The sequence below is a fragment of the Mesocricetus auratus genome, unplaced genomic scaffold (genome assembly GCF_017639785.1).
Source record: "Mesocricetus auratus isolate SY011 unplaced genomic scaffold, BCM_Maur_2.0 Super-Scaffold_100003, whole genome shotgun sequence".
Classification (NCBI taxonomy): domain Eukaryota; kingdom Metazoa; phylum Chordata; class Mammalia; order Rodentia; family Cricetidae; genus Mesocricetus; species Mesocricetus auratus.
This window is the reverse complement of record NW_024429188.1, coordinates 21,456,988-21,479,539: the sequence shown is the minus strand read 5'-3', so window position 1 is coordinate 21,479,539 and position 22,552 is coordinate 21,456,988. Positions and strand designations below refer to the sequence as shown.

The window sequence follows — 22,552 nt, the reverse complement described above, 5'->3', positions numbered from 1 at the left end:
TCAGCCTCTGGAGGTTTGTCAGTAGTCAAAAGGTAGAAGCTGGACATGAGTTATTTAACTTTTAAATGGGTTTTTCTTGAAATGTTTGTACCATTAAATAGGGTTAGAACAATAGGTGTCTTGCCCAGTGTCATAGTTACTGTTCTGTTGCTGTGAACCATGACCAATTGGGAACTTGCTTACAGTTTCAGAGGGTTAGTGCATGATCATGGTGGGAAGCAGTCAAGCATGACACTGGAGCAGTGCTTGAGAGCGTTATATCTGGATCCACAGGCAGCAGGGAGGGAGGGAGGGAGGGAGGGAGGGAAAGAGAGACAGACAGTCAAACAGACAGACAGACAGACACTGTGACTAGTATGGGATTTTGAAATCTCAAAGCCCACTCCTAGTGGCAAACCTCCAGCAAGGCCACACCTCCTTCAACAAGGCCACATCTTCTAATCCTTCCCAAACAGTTCCACGAACTGGAACCAAACATTCAAATATATCAGCCTATGGGGGCCATTCTCACTCCAATCACCACATCCAGTAAAACTTCAATCCTGATTGAACTTACATATTCTTTTCTTCATCTGACCCAGAGTCACTAAACTTAAGGGAAGGGAATCACCGGAGTGAGCTGCCAGGCCCCTCCACCATTCCTGTGCAATAGAGTCACAATCTAATATGCCCGTGGAATGCCTGATGTGTGCTATGTGACCTAGGAACTGAACTCAAATTTGTTTCGTTTGGGTATCAGAGACTGAACTCAGGACCTTGCACATACTAGACAATCATTTTACCAATGAGTTACGCCCACAACCTAAACTTGTATTTAATTTTGGATTACTTTACATTTAAATAGTTATGTGTAGTTCATGGCTGCCAAACGGATAGCAACAGAGATTCCAGGTTACCCATGTTAGGCTGTTTGTTACCAGTGAGGCAAAGCTGAATTGTTTGCTTAAGCCAGCAGGAACCTAAATTGTTCCCAGAGTCCTATGGCTTTCATCCATTCTCCACCCAGCATCAGTTTCTAAGATATTTCCAAACCATCTGTATGAGAAAGAAGTAATTAATACTCATGCCTTTACTTCTTAAGGACTGAGGTTAAAGGCATTTGCTACCACTATGCCTGGTTGCAGTTCATCCATAGTAACTGCTTGATTGCCACCTCTATTATGATGAAGCTGCTGATGGTGATTATGACCCTGACCATAAACATTTTCTGGAAGAGAAATTTATGTCTCTTACATATGCCCACAAGAGGGCAGCTTGAAACCTTTCATGTCCTTGGAAAAGCCTTGTAAAGCCTCAAGACCTTGTGGGCAGTTTCATCATTTTGACCCTATATTTCTTTCCAGTTTTTCTTTCTTTTACTTTTTTAATTGAAGAACATTTTGATCGATCCCCAGACTTTCCTCAGATGTAAAGCAGACCTGCTACCATCAAGATTGTGGTGTAGTGTACCAATCAAGGCTTGGATCCAGCTTAGGTAGGCACATTGGTATGGGTGCTACAGGCCGCATCTGACCATCTGTATTTTTATATCTTCTCAGACAGAACAAATTCATACCAGTGGAACTTGAGGTAGACACTAAAACCTAAAAGTATTTTAAGATAAGAAAGATCTCATGTTTTCTTCTTACTCCTCTAACACTAACTTCATGGGTTCCTTACAGGACTGTGTATGTATGTTTTATAGACACTGAGAAAGAGGTGGTAGTTGGAACTGGACAAACCTAGAGCTATAGTTATATGCATATCTGAAGGCTGCCAGGGAGGCTAAGTTACAGAGATATGTACAGGAAAGGATGAAGTAAGGGGCTTCACCAATTGTATGGGAGCATGTGGCATCATGGATCTTGGAGTCTTAATAGTGGGTGAGGTTAAAAAGATGGCAGTGTTGGCTGTGGTAGAAGAAGACACAGACAATGAAAGCTGGAAGATGTGAGGGGTGGTTATGACGTCAAATTGGAAAGAGTTGTGGGGAGCCTGGAATGAGTTGGAGTTGGGTCTTTGAATCCATGATGATACTCAAATTGTTGGCAGTCTCATAATAAAGAACTGACTAAAAAAACATGGATAATGTCACTTATAGTCAAGGCTTATATTTTTCTAATACTTGTCTCTTGAACTTTAATATCCCTAATGCATAATTTATACCACAAAACCAAACATATGTTGGAAATCATGACAATTCAATTTGTCATGTCATTCCCCATCTGTATCTCCAGTACTTACACTGTAGGTCTAGCTTCTCCGACCCTGTCTTGGACAGCAAATAGAAGATTCACTATCCTGCTTAAGCTGTATATAGCTAATTTTCATGACCAACCAATAGTAACCAATTAGAACAAATTATTCTAAACTTAAATGTTCTTATTTATTTAATCTTGAGTTTAGAAAGCATTTTAGGGTCTTGTAGGAAATGGGATGGGGATATAGAGATGCAGAGATATTTCCGGGACATTTTTTGGGTAGCTGTTATTTATTTCATTTTATTTGTTACAGATATTTGCATGGTAAATACATAGCATATTATATTCATTTTTTAAGCTCTGAGATGCTAATATTGACATCAAAGCAAACTTGGAAGCACTAAAATTAAACTTGAGGGTTACATTTTATAATATTCCCTGAGGTGCTTATGTGTATTCACCACAATTAATTTATTTCAGAAAATTAAATCTTTTTCTATTTGCATAATAATCTAAAATCATGTCCATCATTTGGTTTTTCATCTCCCCTAAATTATTCTGCCCTGGACCTACAAGCCAGGTTAGAGTAGGACTGGTGAGCTTCTCTGCACACTGCTGGCTTTCTGTTTCACTTAATTGCATTTCTGACCTCTCCAGGGTCAGGTTTGGGGACAAGAATTAACTAAATGGCTGTTGTCCGCACTACTACATCACTCATTGGCAAACACACGTGGAAGCCATGACTGCTGCCTCTGAGTTGTTGGGACTGGCTGAGAATGTGTGATGGGAAGTGAGTTCTTTGAAATGAGTTGGTGGCAGTGGATAATACGTGTGTATGTCCATGCCCAGGCGCATATACACAACCATCTTTAGCACTCAGTATATATGAATAAAACACTGAAAATCATGTTTTCTATCTTATAGGCATGGATGGATTTTTAAAATCAGATGAGAGACAAAGATTAGCCAAAGAGAGACGAGAAGAAAGAGAAAAATGTCTGGGTAAGTTGTTTACTTGGACGTTCAAGTCTGAGAAAGTAGAAATGAGGAAGTGTCATTTCTAAGGTCATTAGAAATCTGTGAATGAAGGGGAAGAGAACCACGACTTGGTAAACAAGTCTAGAGAACTGAGGGTGGACTCACACAGTGACTGGCAATGATCACAAACACTGTATAATTCTCTGAACAGTTCATTTACTCACCAAATATGAGACCTCCACTATGTCCTCGGCAGTATTCTTGGAGCTATGGACAACCATTGCTTCCACTGGGGCTGGAGAGATGGCTCAGTGGTTAAAAGCACTGACTGCTTTTCCAGAGAACACAGGCTTGATTCCCAGGGCACACATGTCAGCTCACAACTATCTATAACTTCAGTCCTGGGGTACCAATGCCCTCTTCTGGTCTTGTTGGCACTGCATACACATAGTGCACATTCATACATGCAGGCAAAACACCCATACACACCTCCTCCAGGGAACAGTTCCATAGCCCGACTAAGTAAAGGTAAGGGCTTCTTAGTAAATGGCTTGATGGGAAACCAGGCTTTGTTATCTTAATGCTTTGCCCAGATCACTGTGCATACTCATTTAACATGTTTTTGATTGAATGTACCCTTAAACTATCATTACTATAGCCACTGTAGGACTTAGCTGTTGTATACAAGTTTGGTTTAATGATAGCAATAATAGCCATAACTCCTATGTGTGGAAAAATTACTTTGTGTTTTACATGCATTGTATCATTTTCTACACCAAATTGTTATTACTGTCTCTGTAAGAAAACCAAGGCAAAGAGATAACATGGTTGACATGTCCCACACCAATTAACTAGTGGCAGAGATGACAGAACACTTCATCTCAATCACTCCATCCTAGACTTTTACCAGATTATTGTTTCTGTGTTCATGGTCTTAATCCAGCTTGGATAAGGAACTCTTGGAATGACACTTATGCTTCTATTCCACAGCTGCCCGGGAGCAGCAGATCTTAGAGAAACAGAAAAGAGCCAAGCTTCAGTATGAAAAACAAATTGAGGAGCGAGGGAGAAAACTTGAGGAACAGCGTCAGCGGGAGGATCAGAAGAGGGCTGCAGTGGAAGAGAAGAGGAAGCAGAAGCTCCGAGAGGAAGAGGTGAGGTCCTGGAAGCCTCCTACCCCAGGTAGCTCAGCCACCCCCATAGGGCAAAAGTGTTCAGAGCATTCGGTGTACTACCCAAGTATGGGCTATGAGAAAGCCCTACTCCCAAATCTTGCATGATGCCTTAACATGATACCTTTCAGCACCACAATACAATGAATGAGTGGATGTAGCACTGGCAGAGTTGCAAAGAGACTTAGCCATTCAATTCAGGCTTGTTGTATAACCCAGGGCAAAATGCTTTCTTTCTCTGGGCTCTGGTTTTCTTGTCTCTGCTGTGAGGGGTTGGATTTGATGGTTTTCAAGGCTTCTTTTTTTTTTGGTTTTACAAGACAGGGTTTCTCTGTATTGTTTTGAAGGCTGTCGGTCCAGCCCGGCCTCGAACTCACAGAGATCCGCCTGCCTCTGCCTCCTGAGTGCTGGGACTAAAGGCATGCGCCACCAACGCCCGGCTTCAAGGCTTCTTTTAAGCATAAGCTTTTCTGACTAAATTAAGACACAGGGGCTTGTTGTGGTTTAGGTTTGAGGGATAGAAAACTGTGTGGTACAACCAGGAGGAGGTCTATGCTTCCAGAACAGACCAAGGCCAACACATAATAAGATGATCCCGTTATTTACTTCTTGAAAAGGATTCTGTTTGAATACAAAGATGCTAGTGTATTTAAATTTTAATGTAGCTCCTTACTTTAATCATCCTTTCCAGTTACCTTTTAAAAAAGAAATGGAATGCAGTTATCCCTATGGAGTCCATTATTACTAAACTTTGGAAGTATATTTAGGAAACATATTTGGGTTATAGATTTTCTTAACAAGTATATTTTAAAGATATAATTATATCCTTCTATCAGGTGATCATCATGTTTTATTCATAAGGTGTAATGACTCATCTTTTAGTATGAACAATGTAGCAGTTTGCCAATTTCCAATACTATAGAATACATAAACTTTTTATTATAAATTTAGTGTCTTTAAGTCTCTGAATGCTTATTACTATATATCCACTTCTCTTTTATAATACAATATAAGATAAAATAAAAACAAATACATCAGAGTTGGACAAGACAAGCAAACAGAAGGAAAAGAGCCCAAGAGAAAGCACAAGAATCAAGAGACCCACTGATTTGAACACCCAGGAATTCCATAAAAACACTAAACTGGAAGTCATATTATATATACAGTGGATCTGGTTCAGAACTGTTCAGGGCCTGTGCTTGCTGCTTCAGTCTCTATGAGTTCATATGAACTTAGATCTTGTTGATTTAGAGGGCCTTGTTTTATTGGTGTCTGCCATCATCTCTGGCTCTTACACTTTCTACCTCCTCTTCTCTGGGGTTCCCTAAGCCCTGAGGTGGGGAGGACTTGATGGAGACAACTCATTTAGGGTTAAATATTCCAAGGTCTCTCACTCTCTGCATAATGTTTGGCTGTAGTCTGTATATTTCTTCCCATCTGCTGTAGGAGGAAGCTTCTCTGATGATGGCTGAGTAAGGCACTGATCTATGGGTATAGCAGCTTGGCATCAGGTGTAATTTTATTGCTACATTTTTGTTTTGTTTTTAGAATAGTATTATTTGGTTTTTCCGTAGGTACCTAGACTGTCTAGTCTCAGGTTCTTGGTCACCCAAGGAGTATGGGTTCTGTCTTGTAGAATGGGCTGTAAATCAAATCAGGTACTGGTTAGTTATCCCACAAGTTCTGTGTCACCATTGCCCTAGTATATTTTGCAAGCAAGACACCCTTGTAGGTGTCAAAGGGTTTGTGGCTAGCTTGGTGTTGAAGTTTCTCTTTTGGTAGCATGCAAAGTATCTTTCTGTACCAAGAACTTAGTGGTAAAGGCTCTTATGTAGGTACCAGCTCAACTTCTCTATGTTCACTGATTTGTATATCTTCAGCAATGGGACTTGCTGTCAGTTTGTGGATAGCAACCTATAGTCTTGGCAAAAGACTTGTAAAGTGATGCCCATGGCACTATTTTGGCCAACAGCTCAATTAGATGTAACCCAATTCTAGTATTGGAAGCTTCATTTGGTGACCATAGTTGTTTAGTTGGGATTCTTGTCTACTCCATTATTTGGCAATTTCATTTAAATCACCTTCATATATGCATGTTAGCAAGCTCCTACTGTATTAGGTTTCCTTATGACCCTCAAATGCCCCTTAATTTTAGCTGTTTCTCCCCATATTCCCTTTCTCATCCCCTTCTCCCCTCCTGCTCCCTACTTGATTCTCCTATTCCTGCCTATCCATCCATAATTATCTAATCTATTTCCCTTTCCTAAGGAGATTTATATGTGTCCCCTAGTCATTTGCTCTGTACCTGACCTCTGGGTTCTATGGATTGTAGTTGGTTATCATTGATATAATGGCTATTATCTACATATAAGTGAATATGTACCCTATTTGTGTTTCTGGGTCTGGGATACCTCACTCGGGATGATTTTTTTCTAGTTCTATACATTTACCTGTGAATTTCATGATTTCATTTTTGAACTGCTGAGTAATACTCCATTGTGTAAATGTACCACATTTTCTTTATTTATTCTTCTTTTGAGTGACATCTAGGTTACTTCCAGTTTCTGGCTATTACAAATAGAGCAACAGTGGACATGGTTGAGCAAGTATCCTTATGGTAGGATGAAGCATTCTTTGGGAATATGCCTAGGAGTGGTATAGCTGGATCTTGATGAAGATCAATTCCCAACTTTCTGAGGAACCACCATATTGGTTTCTATGGTGACTGTACAAGTTTGCACTCCTACCATCAATGGAGGAGTATTCTCCTTGCTCCATCCTTTCTAGCATGAGCCGTCACTTGTTTTATTGATCTTAGCTATTCTGATGGATGTAAGATGGAATCTCAAGTAGTTTTGGTTTACATTTTCCGATGGCTAAGTATGTTAAACATTTCTTTAAGTGTTTTTCAACCATTTGAGTTTACTCTTTTGAAAATTCTCTTTTTAGATATGCACTTCATTTTTTAAAATTTGGATTAATTGTCTTCTTGATATCTAGTTTTTTGAGTTCTTTTTATATTTTGGATATGATCTTTCTATCAGATTTGTAGTTGGTAAAAATAGTTTCCCATTCTGTAGGCTGCTACTTTGAATGACAGTGTTATTTGCTGTGCAGAAGCTTTTCAGTTTTATGAAGTCCATTTATTTATTTATATATTTAGCCAAACCACGGTTTCCCCTACTTTCTCTCCTCCCAAGTCCCTACACCTGCCCCAACCCATCCACGTTTCCTTTGTTTTTCTTCAGAAAAGGGCAAACCTCCCATGGATATCAACCAGACATGGTATTTCAAGTTGCAGTGAGACTAGGAACCTCATACTGTATAAAGGCTAGATGAGGCAGCCCAATAGGTGGAAAGGATCCCAAAAGCAGGCAGCAGAGTCAGAGACAACCCCTGTTCCCACTGTTAGGAGTCCCATAAGAACACCAAGTTACATAATTGTAAAATATATGGCAGAAGGCCTAGTTCAATCCCATGCAGGCTCCCTGATTGTTGGTTCCATCTATGTTCCCTGGTTAGTTGATTCTGTGGGCTTTCTTGTGGTGTCCTTGACCCCTCTCACTACTACAGATTTTCCTCCCTCTCTTCTGCAAAATTCCCTGAGCTCTGCCTAATGTTTGGCTGTTTCCATCAATTTCTGGGTGAAGCCTTTCTGATGACAGCTGGGCTAGGCACCAATCTATGAGTATAGCAGAGTATCATTAGGAATTACTTAATTGACATTTTTGTTTTTGGTTTGGGTCTATTCTAGGTGCTTTGTTCTATCCTAGGTATCTGGGCTATCCAGTCTCAGTGTTCTGGCCCTCCAGACAGTGTCTGGGGTGAGCTCGCTCATGGTATGGGTCTCAAGCTGGAACAGTCATTGGTTCACCTCTTTTACAATTGAAGGTTTTGTGGCGGGGTTGGTGTCCCCATTCTTCCATTGGAAGTCCTGCCTGGTTCCAGGAGATGGCTATTTCAGGCTCTTTATTCCACCATTGCTAGGAGTCCTAGCTAGTGTTACCCTCATAGATCCCTGAGAGTTTTCATTGTACTAGGTTTCTAGTTCTTTGCAGAGATACCCCCAGATTCCAGTTGTCTCTCCTAGTATTCTCTCCCTCCATCTTTCCCTCATCTGGTCCCTCTGTTGTCATCCCCACCACACCATCCAGACCCCTTGATGGCCTTGGTGCCTGCACTCTTGATGTTCTGTTCAGAAAGTTCTCTCCTGTGCCAATGTATTCAAGGCTGTTCCTCACTTTCTCTTCTATCAGGTTCAATGTATCTGATTTTATACTGAGGTTGTTGATCCACCTGGACTTGTGTTTTGTACAGGGGAATAAGTATGGATCTATTTTCATTCTTCTACATTCAGACATCCAGTTTTACCACCACCATTTGTTTAAGATGCTGTCTCTTTTCAAATGTGTTTCTAGCTTCTTTATAAAAAATCAGGTGTTCATGGGTGTGTGGATTTATGTCTGGGTCTTTAATTCCATTGATCAACATGTCTATTTTTGTGCCAATACCATTGTGTTTTTATTACTATACCCCTGTAGTACAACTTGAAGGGGATAGAGATACCCTCCCACAGTTGTTTTATTATTCAGGATCATTTTAGTTATCGTGAATTTTTTATGTTTCCATGTGAAGTTACAAAAAATGTCCTTTCAAGATCTTTATGAGTTGAGATGGGGATTTAATTGCTTTTGGTAGTATGGCTGTTTTTTTACTATATTAATCCTACTGATCCATGAGCATGGGAGATCTTTCCATCTTCTGATATATTCAGTTCCTTTTTTCAGTGACTTGAAGTCACTATTACAAATAAGTCTTTCACTTGTATAATACAAGATTTGAGGCTATTGTGAAAGGTGTTTTCCTGGTGTCTGTTTACCATTTGTATATAGGAGGGCTACTTTTTTTTTCAGTTAATTTTGTATCCAGCTACTTTGCTGAAAGTGTTTATCAGCTGTAGGAGTTTCGTGGTGGAATTTTTAGGTTATACTATTATATCATCTTCAAATAAAGATACTTTGACTTCTTCCTTTCTAATTTGTATATCTCTGATCTCCTTAAGTTGTCTTATTCCTGTAGTTAATACTTCAGGTACTATACTGAATAGCTATGGAGAGAATGGACAGCCTTGTCTTGTTCCTGATTTTAATGGAATTGCTTTGAGTTTCTCTCCATTTAGTTTGATGTTCGTTGTTGGGTTATTGTATATTCCATTTGTTATGTCTAGGTATGTTCCTTGTGTTCCTGATAGCTCCAAGACTTTTATCATGAAGAGGTGTTGGATTTTTTTCCAAGCCCTTTTCAGCATCAAATGAGATGATATTGTGGTTTTTTGTCTTTCAGTTTGTTTATATGGTGAATTACATTTGTAGATTTATGTATATTGAACCATCCCTTTATCTCTTAGATGAAGTCTGCTTGATCATGGTGGATGATCTTTTGAATGTGTTCTTGGATTCACTTTGCAAGTATGTTATTGGGAAATTTTGCATCTTATAAAGAAAATTGGTCTGTAATTCTTTCTTTGTTGGGTCTTTGGGTCTTTATGTGGTTGGGTATCAGGGTAACTGTGACATCATAAAACAAATTTGGCAGTGTTCCTCCTGTTTCTATTTTGTGGAATAATTTGAGGAGTATTGACATTAACTCTTTTTTGAAAGTCTGGTAGCATTCTGTGCTAAATCCATCTGGCCCTGGGCTTTCTTTTTTCTTTTCTTTCTTTTTTTTTTGGTGGGGAGACTTAATTATGCTTTTATTTCACTAGGGTTTATAGGCCTATTTAAATTGCTTATCTGATCTTTTCTTAAAATTTTATGTCTTTAAAAATTATTTATTCTATGTGTCTTTTACATCATGTATCTTGATCCCATTCATTTCTCTGTCTCTTCTCATCTGTCCCTGCATACTCCACCAATTAAAACAAAATTTAAGAAAAAAAATAGAAAAACTTAAAATCTCATCATGGAAGCTATGGTGTGACACAATGAGTCACATTGTAAACCCATTTGTTCATATATCTTTATTTGCAGGTGTTCATTGCAAAGAGTCACTGGTCTGGTTCAAGGCCTCTGGTTTCTACTACACTATTGATGCTGGACCCTAACTAGGGCTCCTCCTGGATATCCCATTGTTGCCCTGTGTTGTGGAGATCCTGCAGCTTTGGGTCTGTGGGACAGGTCCCTTCACGTGCTCTAGCAGATCATAGATGGGGTGGATGAGGGGACAGGCCAAGTTATAACCCTGGGTTTGGGTCACTTCTTAAGAGTCTATAGCACATGTGTCCTGCACCTTCTGGGTTTAAGAGTCCTCATTGAGAAGTCAGGTGAAATTCTAATAGGTTTGCCTTTATATGTTACTTGGTCTTTTTTCCCTGAAGCTTTTAATATTTTTTTCTGTACATTTAGTGTTTTGATTGTTATGTGCTAAGGGGACTTTCTTTTCTGGTCCATTTCTATTTGGTATTCTATATGCTTCTTGTACTTTTCCCCCTCAATATATGTTTTTATTTAAATTAGAAACATGCATGCTTCACATGTCAATCCCAGCTCCCTCTCCTACTCCTCCTCCCTTGTCCCTCCATCAGTCCCTCCAGCCCCCTACCTAATCCCCACATTCCCCAGTGAGGGTAAGGCCTTCTTGGAGGAAGTCTCCAGAATCTATTATTTCATCTAGGGCAGGGCCTGGGCCCTTCCCCATGTGTCCAGGCTGAGAGAGCATTCCTCCATGTGGAATGGGCTCCCAGAGTTCATTTGTATGCCATGGTAAACACTAATATACTACCCAAGGACCCAGAGATTTCTGAGGCTTCCTCACTGACACTACATTCATGGAGTCTGGATCAGTCCCCTGTTGGCCTCTCAGCCATCAGTCTGGGGTTCAAGAGCTCCTCCATGTCCGGGCAGCTGTCTTTGTGGGTTTCACAAGCACGTTCTTGACCCCTTTGCTCATCACGCCTCCATATCTGTCACTGGGTTCCAGGAGTTCAGTTCAGTGTTTAGCTGTGGGTATCTGCCTCTGCTTCCATCAGTCACTGGATGAAGGTTCTAGGATGGCATATAGGGTAGTCATCAACCTTATCATCAGGGAGGGACTATTAATGTAGTCTCTCTGCTATTGCTTAGTTTGCCAGTTGGTGTTATCCCTGTAGATCTCTGGAAATCTCACTATTGTCAGCTCTCTCCTCAAACCTATAATGACTCCATCTATTATGGTCTCTCTCATCCTGCTCTCCTCTATTCTTACCTCAACTCAACCTTCCTGATCCCCCATGCCTTCTTCTCCCCTCCTCTTCTCCCCCTCTCTTTTTCCTGGTTCCCTCTCCCCTGCCCCGATGTTCCCAATCTGCTCAGGAGATCTTGCCTCATTCTACTTCTCTGGGGGTATCATGCATCTCTCTTGGGAACCTCCCTGTTTCCCAGACTCACTGACACTGGGATTGCAGGCTGACACTCCCGTGATCCATGTCTAAAATCCATATATGAGTGAGTACATACCATGTTTGTCTTTTTGTGACTGGGTTACCTCACTCAGGATGGTTTCTTCTAGTGCGATCCCTTTGCCTGCAAATCTCAACATTCCATTGTTTTTTTTTCTGCTGAGTAGTAATCCATTGTGTAAATGTACCACATTTTCTCTATCCACTGTTCAGTTTTTGGGGCATCTAGGTTGCTTCCAGTATCTAGCTATTACATATAATGCTGCTATGAACATAGTGGAACATACAACCTTGATGTGTGACTGGGCATCTTTTGGGTATATGCCTAAGAGTGGAATTGCTGGATCTTGTGGTAGACTGAGTCCCATTTTCCCTTAGAAATCTCCATACTTCCAAAGTGGCTGTACAAGTTGGCACTCCCACCAGCAATGGACAAGTGTTCCCCTTTCTCCACATCTTCTCCATCATAAACTGTCATTGGCGTTTTTGATTTTAGCCATTCTGACATGAATAAGATGATATCTCAGAGTTGTTTTGATTTGCATTTCCCTAATGGCTAAGGATGTTGAGCACTTTCTTAAGTGTCTCTCAGCCATTTTAGACTCCTCTATTGAGAATTCTCTATTTAGTTCAATCCCCCACTTTTTAATTGGATCCTTTGGTGTTTTGGAGACTTCTTGAGTTTTTGTAAATTTTGGAGATCAGCTCTCTGTCAGATGTGGGGTTCGTGAATATCTTTTCCCAATCTGTGGGGTGCCTTTTTGTCTTGCTGACTGTGTCCTTTGCCTTACAGAAGCTTCTCAGTTTCAGGAGGTCCCATTTATTAATTGTTGATCTCATTGTTTGTTCTACTGGTGTTATATTCAGGAAGCAGTCTCCTGTACCAATTCGTTCAAGGTACCTCCCACTTTCTCTTCTAAGAGGTTCAGTGTGGCTGGATTTATGTTGAGGTCTTTGATCCATTTGGACTTAAGTTTTGTACATGGCGATAGACATGGATCTCTCTGCAGTCTTCTACATACCAATATCCAGTTATGCCAGCACCATTTGTTGAAGATGCTATCTTTTTTCCATTGTATAATTTTAGCTTCATTGTCAAAAATCAGGTGTTCTTAGGTTTGTGGATTAATCTCAGGGTGTTCAATCAGATTCCATTGGTCTACCTGTCAATTTTTGTGCCAATTCCTAAGCTGTTTTCAGGACTATAGCTCTATAATAGAGCTTGAAGTCAGGGATGGTGATGCCTCCAGACGCTGCTTTGTTGAGCAGGGTTGTCTTGGCTATCCTAGGTTTTTTTCTGGTTTTCCATATAAATTGAGAATTGTTCTTTCAAGGTCTGTGAAGAATTGTGCTGGGATTTTGATGGGGATTGCATTGAGTCTGTAGATTACTTTTGGCAGGATTTCCATTTTTTACTACATTGATCCTACCTATCCAAAAGCATAGGAGATCTTTCCATTTTCTGGTGTCTTCTTTAATTTCTTTCTTTAAAGACTCAAAGTTCTTGCAATACAGGTCTTTCACTTGTTTGGTTAGCGTTATCCCAAGGTATTTTATGTTGTGTGTGGCAATTGTAAAAGGTGATGTTTCTCTGATTTCTTTCTCAGCCCTCTTATTGTCTGTATATAGTAGGGCTACTGATTTTCTTGAGTTGATCTTGTTATCCTGCCACTTTGCTCAATGTGTTTATTAGCTGTAATAGTTCCCTGGTAGAGTTTCTTGGGTCACTTATGTAAACTACTATATCATCTGCAAATAGACAAAGTTTGACCTCTTCCTTTCCAACTTGTATTCTCCTTTTTTTTTTTTTTTTGGTTTTATGAGACAGAGTTTCTCTGTATTATTTTGGAGGCTGTTGGTCCAGCCTGGCCTCGAACTCACAGAGATCCTCCTGCTTCTGCCTCCCGAGTGCTGGGATTAAAGGTGTGCGCCACCACCACCCGGCTCAACTTGTATTCTCTTGATCTCCTTTTGTTGTCTTACTGCTCTAGCTAGAACTTCGAGTACAATATTGAAGAGGTATGGGAATAGAGAACAGCCTTGTCTTGTTCCTGATTTTAGAGGAATTGCCTTGAGTTTCTCCCCATTCAGTTTGATGTTGGCTGTTGGTTTACTGTATATAGCTTTTATTATGTTTAAGTATGTCCCTGTTATCCCAGATCTCTCCAAGACCTTTATCATGAATAAATGTTGGATTTTGTCAAAGGCTTTTTCAGCATCTAGTGAGATGAGCATGTGATTTTTGTTTCTCAGCTTGTTTATATGGTGGATTACATCGATGGATTTTCATATGTGGAACCATCCCTGCATCCATGGAGTGAAGCCTACTTGATCATGGTGTATGATTTTTCTGATGTGTTCTTGGATTCAATTTGCCAGTATTTTATTGAGTATTTTTGCATCAGTGTTCATGAGGGATATTGGTCTGAAGTTCTCTTTCTTAGTTGTGTCTTTGTGTGGCTTGGGTATCAATGTTATTGAAGCCTCGTAAAAAGAGTTTGGCAAAGACCCTTCTGCTTCTATTGCATGGAATACTTTGAGGAGAATTGGTATAACCTGTTCTTTGAATTTCTGGTAAAATTCTGTGCGGAAGCCATCTGGCCCTGGGCTTTTTTTTGGTTGGGTGACTTTTGATGCCTGCTTATATTTCCTTAGGTGTTATATAAGTCTATTTTAAATTGATTATCTGTTCTTGATTTAATTTTGGTAAGTGATATCTATCCAGAAAATTGTCCATTTCCTTTAAGTGTTTGAATTTTGTAGAGTATAGCTTTTCAAAATATGACGTGATGATTCTCTGGATTTCCTCACTATCCGTTGTTATGTCCCCCTTTTCATTTCTGATTTTGTTAATTTGCATGTTCATACTCTGCCATTTGGTAAGTTTGGATAAAGGTTTGTCTATCTTGTTGATTTTCTCAAAGAACCAACTCTTTGTTACATTGATTCTTTGTATCATTTTCCTAGTTTCTACTTTATTGATTTCAGGCCTCAATTCAATTATTTCCTGGCATCTGCTCCTCTGGGGTGGGTTTGCTTCCTTTTGTTCTAGAGCTTTTAGTTGTGCTGTTAATTCTCTAGTGTGACTATTCTCCAGTTTCTTCATGTGGGCACTTAGTGCTATGAACTTTCCCCTTAGAACTGCTTTTAAAGTGTCCCATAAATTTGGTTATGTTGTGTCTTCATTCTCATTGAATTCTAGGAAGTCTTTAATTTCTTTTTTTATTTCTTCTTTGACCCAGGAGTGATGCAATTGTGCATTATTCAATTTCCATGAGTTTGTAGGATTTCTGTGATTTGTGTTGTTGTTGAATTCTAACTTTAAAACATGGTGGTCTGATAAGATGCATGGAGTTATTCCAAATTTTTTGTACCTGTTGAGGTTTGCTATGTTGCCAAGTATGTGGTAGATTTTTGAGAAGGTTCCGTGTAGCACCGAAAAGAAGATATATTCTTTTGTGTTTGGATGGAGTGTTCTAAAGATGTCTGTTAAACCCAATTGGGTCATAACTTCTATTAGATCTTTCATATCCTTGTTAAGTTTCTGTCTTGTGGTCTTGTCTAGTGGGGAGAGTGGGGTGTTGAATTATCCCACTACAAGTGTGTGAGGTTTTATATGTGCTTTGAGTTTTAGTAATGTTTCTTTTATAAACATGGATGGCTTTGTATTTGGGGCATAGATGTTCAGAATTGAGACTTCATCTTGGTGGATTTCTCCTGCGATGAGTATGAAGTGACCTTCTTCATCTCTTTTGATTGATTTTATTTTAAAGTCTAATTTGTTAGATATTAGGATTGCTACACCTGCTTGCTTCTTCCGTCCATTTGATTGGAAAATATTTTCCCAACCCTTCGCCTTGAGGTAAAGTTTGTCTTTGAAATTGAGGTGTGTTTCTTGTATGTTGCAGAGAATGGGTTCTGCCTTCATATCTATTCTGTTAGTCCGAGTCTTTTTGTAGGTGAGTTAAGATCATTGATATTCAGGGATAATAATGGCCATCGATTGTTGGTTCTTGTTTGCTTTGGATCCGTTTTTGGTGGTGATTTTATGTGTGAGTTTTTCCCTTATTTCTGACTTCTGGTGAAGAAGGTTATCTATTGCCCATGTTATTTTGAGTGTAGTTAACTTCCTTGGGTTGGAGTTCTCCTTCTAGAACTTTCTGTAGGGCTGGATTTGTGGATATGTATCGTGTAAATCTGATTTTGTCACGGAATATCTTGTTTTGTCTATCTATAGTGATTGAGAGTTTTGCTGGGAATAATAGTCTGGGCTGACATCTGTGGTCTCTTAGTGTTTGTAGAACATCTATCCAGGATTTTTTGACTTTCAGAGTTTCCATGGAGAAGTGGGGTGTAATTCCGATAGGTTTACCTTTATATGTTACTTGGCCTTTTTCCTTTGCTGCTCTTAATGTTCTTTGTTTATTCTGTGTGTTTGTTGTTTTTATTATTATGTGGCAAAGGAACTTTTTTTTGGGTTCAGTCTATTTGGTGTCCAGTAAGATTTTTTGTAGTTTCATAGGCATCTCCTTCTTCAGGTTGGGAAAGTTTTCTTCCATGATTTTGTTGAATATATTTTCTGCACCATTGAGCTGGGCTTCTTCGTCTTCTTCCATACCTATTATTCTTAGGTTTGGTCTTTTCACGGTGTCCCATATTTCCTGGATATTTTGTGTTAAGGATTTCTTAGATTTAAGACTTTCTTTTATCGATGAATCTATTTCCTCTAGTTTATCTTCAGCACCTGAGATTCTGTCTTCCATCTCTTGTATTCTGTTTGTTATGCTTGCATCTGTAGTTCCTGATTGTTCAGGTTTTCTCTTGCCAGCATTACCTCAGTTTTTGTTTAATTGTCTCCATTTCAGTTTTCAGGTCTTGAACTGTTTGAATTATTTCCTTCATCTGTTTGATTTTTTTCTTGGCTTTCCTTGCTTTCTTTAAGAGATTTGTTGATTCCTTGCATTTTTTGGGGTTGTTTTTCCTTCCATTTTTTAAGGGATTTCCTCATATCCTCTTTGCGGGCCTCTATCACTTTCATGATTTTGTTTTGAAGGTCATTTTTTTCTGTTTCATCTGTGTTGTGATGTCCAGGTCTTGCTGGTGTAGAGTCTCTAGACTCTGGTGGTGTCATACTGGTTCTTCTGTTGTTGGCTGTGTTTTTATATTGCTGTCTTCCCATCCTTTTTTTCAGTGGGAGCTCATGGGGTCTCTTCCTCTCCTGGTGGGTTTGGGTCTAAGGATCTCTTCTAGTGCGTTCAAGCAGGTCCAATACTCTGATGGGTTTCACGATGGGTGCAGGTGAGTCTGAGACGCTCTCAAGCACAGGGCAGAGACCTGAGGGGACTGAATACTCAAGCTCAGGGAGGGCGCCAGAGGGGACTGAAGACTGAGGTGTGGCCAGACTCAGGGTGGTTCTTTCTCATGGGGCGGGTTCAGTCTAGGTGCAGAGCACACCCAGGGAGATGGAAGCAGGGGGATGTCAGGAGTTGGGGCCCAGACCAGAGCCCCCACTCACTTCAAGCACAGGGCAGGGGCCAGAGGGGACTAAAGACTGAGCCTCTCGATTGTTTGTGTTTTTATAGATTTCTTTAAGTGATCTATTCATTTCCTCTTTAAGGATCTCTGACATATTCATACAGGTTGTTTTGAAGACCTTGTCTTATGCTATATTGTATTTCTTTTTTTGTTTGTTTGTTTTATGAGACAGGGTTTCTCTGTATTGTTTTGGAGGCTATCGGTCCAGCCCAGCCTCGAATTCACAGAGATACGCCTACCTCTGCCTCCCGAGTGCTGGGATTAAAGGCATGCGCCACCACCGCCTGGCGCTATATTCCATTTCTTAGGGTCTCCTGCGATAGGGTTGCTGGGCTCTAGTGGAGACATACTATCCTGGCTGATAATGATTGTGTTTTTATGCTGCTGTCTAGACATTTAGAATTGAGATGATTGTAACTCTAGGTGTTGATATTTGGTCTTGTCTTTCTTTATTGGGTGGTTATTGTGTGCCTGGTTTCTGTTGCCCTTTCTGGTTCTTAGGATAGAGTTGTGGCTATGTGTTGCCTGGTAGGAAATTCTTCTGGGATCTTTATATTTGTGACCTCTGGGAGTTTTAAGTTAAAATGTATTCCTGAGTATCGGGAGCTCACACTTAGGAATAGGCATGGTGGGACCTATAGGGGCCTACAGAAGGGAGGAAAATTGTGTTTCACAAGGACCTGCTAAATTCACTGGGAATGGGGGCAGAGAGTGAGGAAAGACCACAGCAGAATGTCTGCTGCAGAGCTAAGGATGAGACTTGGGGATTGGACTTGGAAGAATGGAGGAAGAAGTGAAGATCTGAAGTTAGCCTACTTGTTTACCTGGTGAGAGTGGCTTGTCAGTTCCCAGGGAGTGCATGCTGGAAGTGGGGGCTGGGATTAAAAACAATGAGTAGGAGGAGGGAGATTAGGAAGGGAAGATCTTTGTGGTCCACTGGATATGGGGATGAAACTGGATGATTGGATTTGGAAGATCAAATGGATTGGTGATAATCTCTAGTCAGCCTACCTGCTTCCCTAGCCAGAGTCCACTTTCTCTTTTATTTAATTTTAAAGAGGACATATGAACATTGACCATGAACTGAACCACACATACTGAGATCCATCTTTGCCTGTAAAGTGGCGCCTATTTATGGTGATTTATTTGTTTTTTTAGCAGGTGAATGTCTAAGCAAGGCTACTCCCTGTAGTTCACTGTTGCTGGCTTCAGTCTGTTTGCTGTGACTTTTTCTGCTCTCATTTTATACCTCATTCCTATCACTAAGCAACTGGCAACTAGAGCAAGTCATATAACCTTCTCCCAACTCTGTTTCCTCAGACCCAAACAAAGGTACAGGGACTGAAGAAGGTGACTTGTAAAAGTACCCAGCAAGCACCTAGTACAGAGTAATCACTAGAAATGTGAGACTCTCCAGTTATTTCAGCTGATTTTGGTGGAGGCAAGGTCAAGATAGAACTCCAGAATACATGAAACACTCTATATACTATTTAAAAAGTAAGCCACATGAAAATAGAGACTGAAGGTTCAAAATTGCAAGTTTACCCTTGGTTTCATAAACAGTTTGAGACTCACCCAGGCTATATAAGACCATATTTTAATAAAACATTTTTTAAATTCAGGATAAAAATCCAGAAAAACAAAACCAAACAAAACTCACATAGGCCTGATGGTACAGGTCTGTAACCTAGCTTTTTAGGAGTCTAGAACAGGAGGATCAAAAGTTTTCATAGGATGTCTTAGTTATGAGCAATTTATCTCAATTTATTTCAGTGTAGATAGTTTAAAAAGTGGGCTGAGGGTACAACTCAGTGATATAGCACTTTCCTAACAAATATGTATCCCTAGGTTCAATCCTCAATATTGGCAAGGGGAGCCAGTGTATGAGAAGCTGTTTGGGTAACCTAAGATAGACTGACTTATTCATTCTTAGCCTGTGTGTTTTTCATGAGTCACTGGAGTTGCCCATTTTCTTCCTTTCCCATCCTCCATTCCTTGATTACTTAGAATTTGTTCTCTTTCTCCCTGACCTTCCTATTTTAATTCTTGACATCCTTCTGGATTGCTGATTCAAGAGAAAGCTTGTAACTAATTCTTCCAGAAAGGAACACTATGAAATGTCACATTAGATGCTTCTTGTGCTTCAGCACATCCTGCAGTGTCATGGGGGTCCACTTTGGAGGCAATTCCTGTGCATGATTTTCCTTTATAGAACATCCCTTAATGTAGTCAGTCAGTCTCATATTCCTTGTTGATTAGGGGGTATTATGTTAGATGGTTGGTCCTGATATAGCTTAACTTTTAATAGGTTAACTTCTGGATGTTTTCCAGTTCTGTAATTTATTTTTATCCACAATGTAATAGAGGATATAATCTGACCTCTTGTCAGCATGAACACACCCTGAAATTACTTTTCTCTTCTTCTTAGTATTTATGTGGCACAGCTTTAGCAGGTCATGTCTGTGATGAGAACTGGGCTTTGTAAGGTTGGGTAGCGACCCAAGAAAGCAGAAGCTTGTCACCTGCTCCCACCCTCAGGGCCTCAGGAGACCCAGAGGTAGCTTAGGAACTTTCCACACATAGGCTAACCAGTTAACCACACCAGGGTTAGTATACTGCTGATACAAAAAGTTCGTGTTTTTATGAGTGATCTTTAGGGCAGTGGGATTGCTCTGCACTGTGAAAGTTCTCAAAAGGAAACCTTCTGTGATCAACTCTGTGGTTCTTAGAGATCTCAGTGAGAGCTGTTAAATATTCAACACCTGGCTCCAGAATCTTAATTTTTCCCTCAGTACAGAATTTAAGTTCTTTCAGTCATGTTCTGTCTCTGTCAACCAAAAAAAACCACTTCAGTGGAAAGATTATCTATCTGATATAGGCCATTTTGCTTCTGCTGCCTATTGGAAAGTTTTGCAGGAATCTTACCTCTCTGGGTCTGATATTCAGAAGATCATGTCTGTCAGCTCCTCTTTTCCATGCAGCCCTTCCCTGATTCATATTCCTGTGATGGCCATGATGTTGTTCAAACCTTATGTGTCGCCATGCAAAAGTGGGTGATCTCAGTATCTCTTAGTACCACATAACCAAATTTCAGAAATTATCCTAAAGTGAAGCCACTAATGATTCAGATACATCAAGACCAGATCATCTGGCATGATATTCCATTTTCTATAAGGCAAAACCAATACCCTGACTCTTGGAGGTTTTGTGAATTAGCAAGAGTGTGGCAGTGACAGCAGTTGTCCTATGGAGGGTGCCATGTCCAGTATCCATTTGAGAACCTGTCCTTGAACAAACTAATATGCTTGGTAGAAGTCACCTTCACTTCCTGTAGCATCCCATATGCCACATGCCTTCATAACTGAGCTGCTAGAACAAGTTCTTGTCATCTTAAGTGTTAGTGGACAATTTGATTTGTTCACCTAATCTTCATTCAATGTACCTTCTTGACTAATTGCCCTGGAAGGTGGGATTTATAGAAAGAACAACTCTATTCCTTGTTTGTGTGAAACAAATAACTAAGAAAATCTTCTTTCAAAGAGTAGCTTCAAGTTAGGTGGACACATCTAAACTCACACTCGCATTGCTTAGTAGCTAATATAGAAAATCTGTTTGTAGAAAGGAGCCCTCCTGTGAAGCCTGTGGTGGAACACTGGGTGATTGTCTTTACAGTGTCACTCATGAATACATACAGTAAAAGCAGTAGGAAAGGTATAGCACTTGCTCTCTGTCTCTCTCCCCTCCCTTCCCTCCTCCTCCTCCTCCTTCTCCTTCTCCTCCTTCTCCTCCTTCCCCCCCCCCTCACTTGACCACCAGGCAACAGTGTCTAGATCATTCTGTATTAGAGGACTTTTCTTGACATTTTTCACTAATTTTAGTTTTAGTTAACACAGAACTTATGGGTTTCATTTTCACTCTACATATATACATATATTTGCCTATTTATATAATTGTGTCTTGGTCATATTTATTTCCTTAATATCTTTCCCTACTCCTTCTTACCCCAATAGACCTTTTTCTGATTTCATGTTCTATATGTGTGTGTGTGTGTGTAATTTAATACAAATTCCACATCTGAAAAAGTGTGATATTTTGTATTAATTTTCCCACATTTCCTCTCTTGTTCCCCCACCTTTTTATAATTCTTCTTTGCCCTCATTATTCCTCTACTTTTATGTCATGTATATTTATGTATATATATGTATTTATATTTAAATCTACTTTACATGTATGAGAAAAATGTGTCTTTCTGAGTCTGGCTTGTTTTGCTTATCATGATCTTTTGTTCTAGCAATTTTCCTACAAGTGACATAATTTCATTCTTCATTATGGCTAAATAAAACTCCATTTTGGGGGCTGGAAAGATTGCTCAGTGGTTAAGAACACTGGCTGCTCTTGAAGAGGACTCAGATTAGATTCCTAGCACCTATATGGTGGTTCTCAACCATATGTTACTCTAGTTCAATGGAATCTGGCTCCCTTTTCTGAACTCCATGGGCATTAGACACACATACAGTACTCTTATGTACCTTTAGGAAAAATATTTACACATATAAAATAAAAATAAATCTTTGAAAAATCCATTGTATATAAATATCACATTTGCTTTTGTAATCACTTACCTTTTAATTCACCATTAGTTATTATTATTACATTATTATTTAAGTTGTATATAAATTAATGGATTTCATTATGGCACATTATAAAAATATTTTGTTTTGATTTTTATTTATGTGTATGTGGGGAGTAGTACATACATCTGACCTGTGGAGACCAGAAAAGGTTTCATGTACTCCTGGAGCTGGAGTTATAGGCAGTTTTGAGCCACCTGACATAGGCACTCTAAAACATTGAGCCATCTCTCCAGATGCATTATGGCACTTTCTTGCTCTAGTCCCTTTCTTTCTCCCAATTGCCATATTATCTTGATCCATTCATCACTAATAGATTAATGGATCAAGATAATATGGCAATTGGGGGAAAGAAAATATCTAGGGTGGTTGACTATCTTGGCTATTGTAAATATTGCAACTGTAAACATGGATATGCAAGTATCCCTGTGTTATGCTAACTAGAGTCCTCCAGGTATGTGTGCACTTCAGGTATGTGATAAAACTGGGTCATTCATGTAGTTGATGCATTTTTTGAGGAATCTTCATTCTAACTTCCATAGTGGCTATACTCATTTTCATTTCTGGTAACAGTATAAAAGGGGATCCTTTCCCTAACATCCTTGACAGTATTTGTTGTAA

At 39.7% G+C, this 22,552-nt stretch overlaps 1 protein-coding gene across 5 annotated transcripts in view; it reads left to right on the top strand.

Moving 5' to 3' along the window:
* Positions 1 to 22,552, top strand: part of Map7d2 (MAP7 domain containing 2) — a 115,682-nt gene that overhangs the window by 52,562 nt on the left and 40,568 nt on the right. For 4 of the 5 annotated variants that reach the window (XM_040744145.1, XM_040744142.1, XM_040744143.1 and 1 more), the window contains exons 2-3: positions 3,105 to 3,182; positions 4,149 to 4,312. In XM_040744145.1, coding sequence (XP_040600079.1) covers positions 3,105 to 3,182; positions 4,149 to 4,312 — 242 coding nt within the window. Of the gene's footprint in view, positions 1 to 1,394; positions 1,475 to 3,104; positions 3,183 to 4,148; positions 4,313 to 22,552 lie in introns of those variants that run through there. The other variant, XM_040744144.1, reaches the window with a different exon arrangement.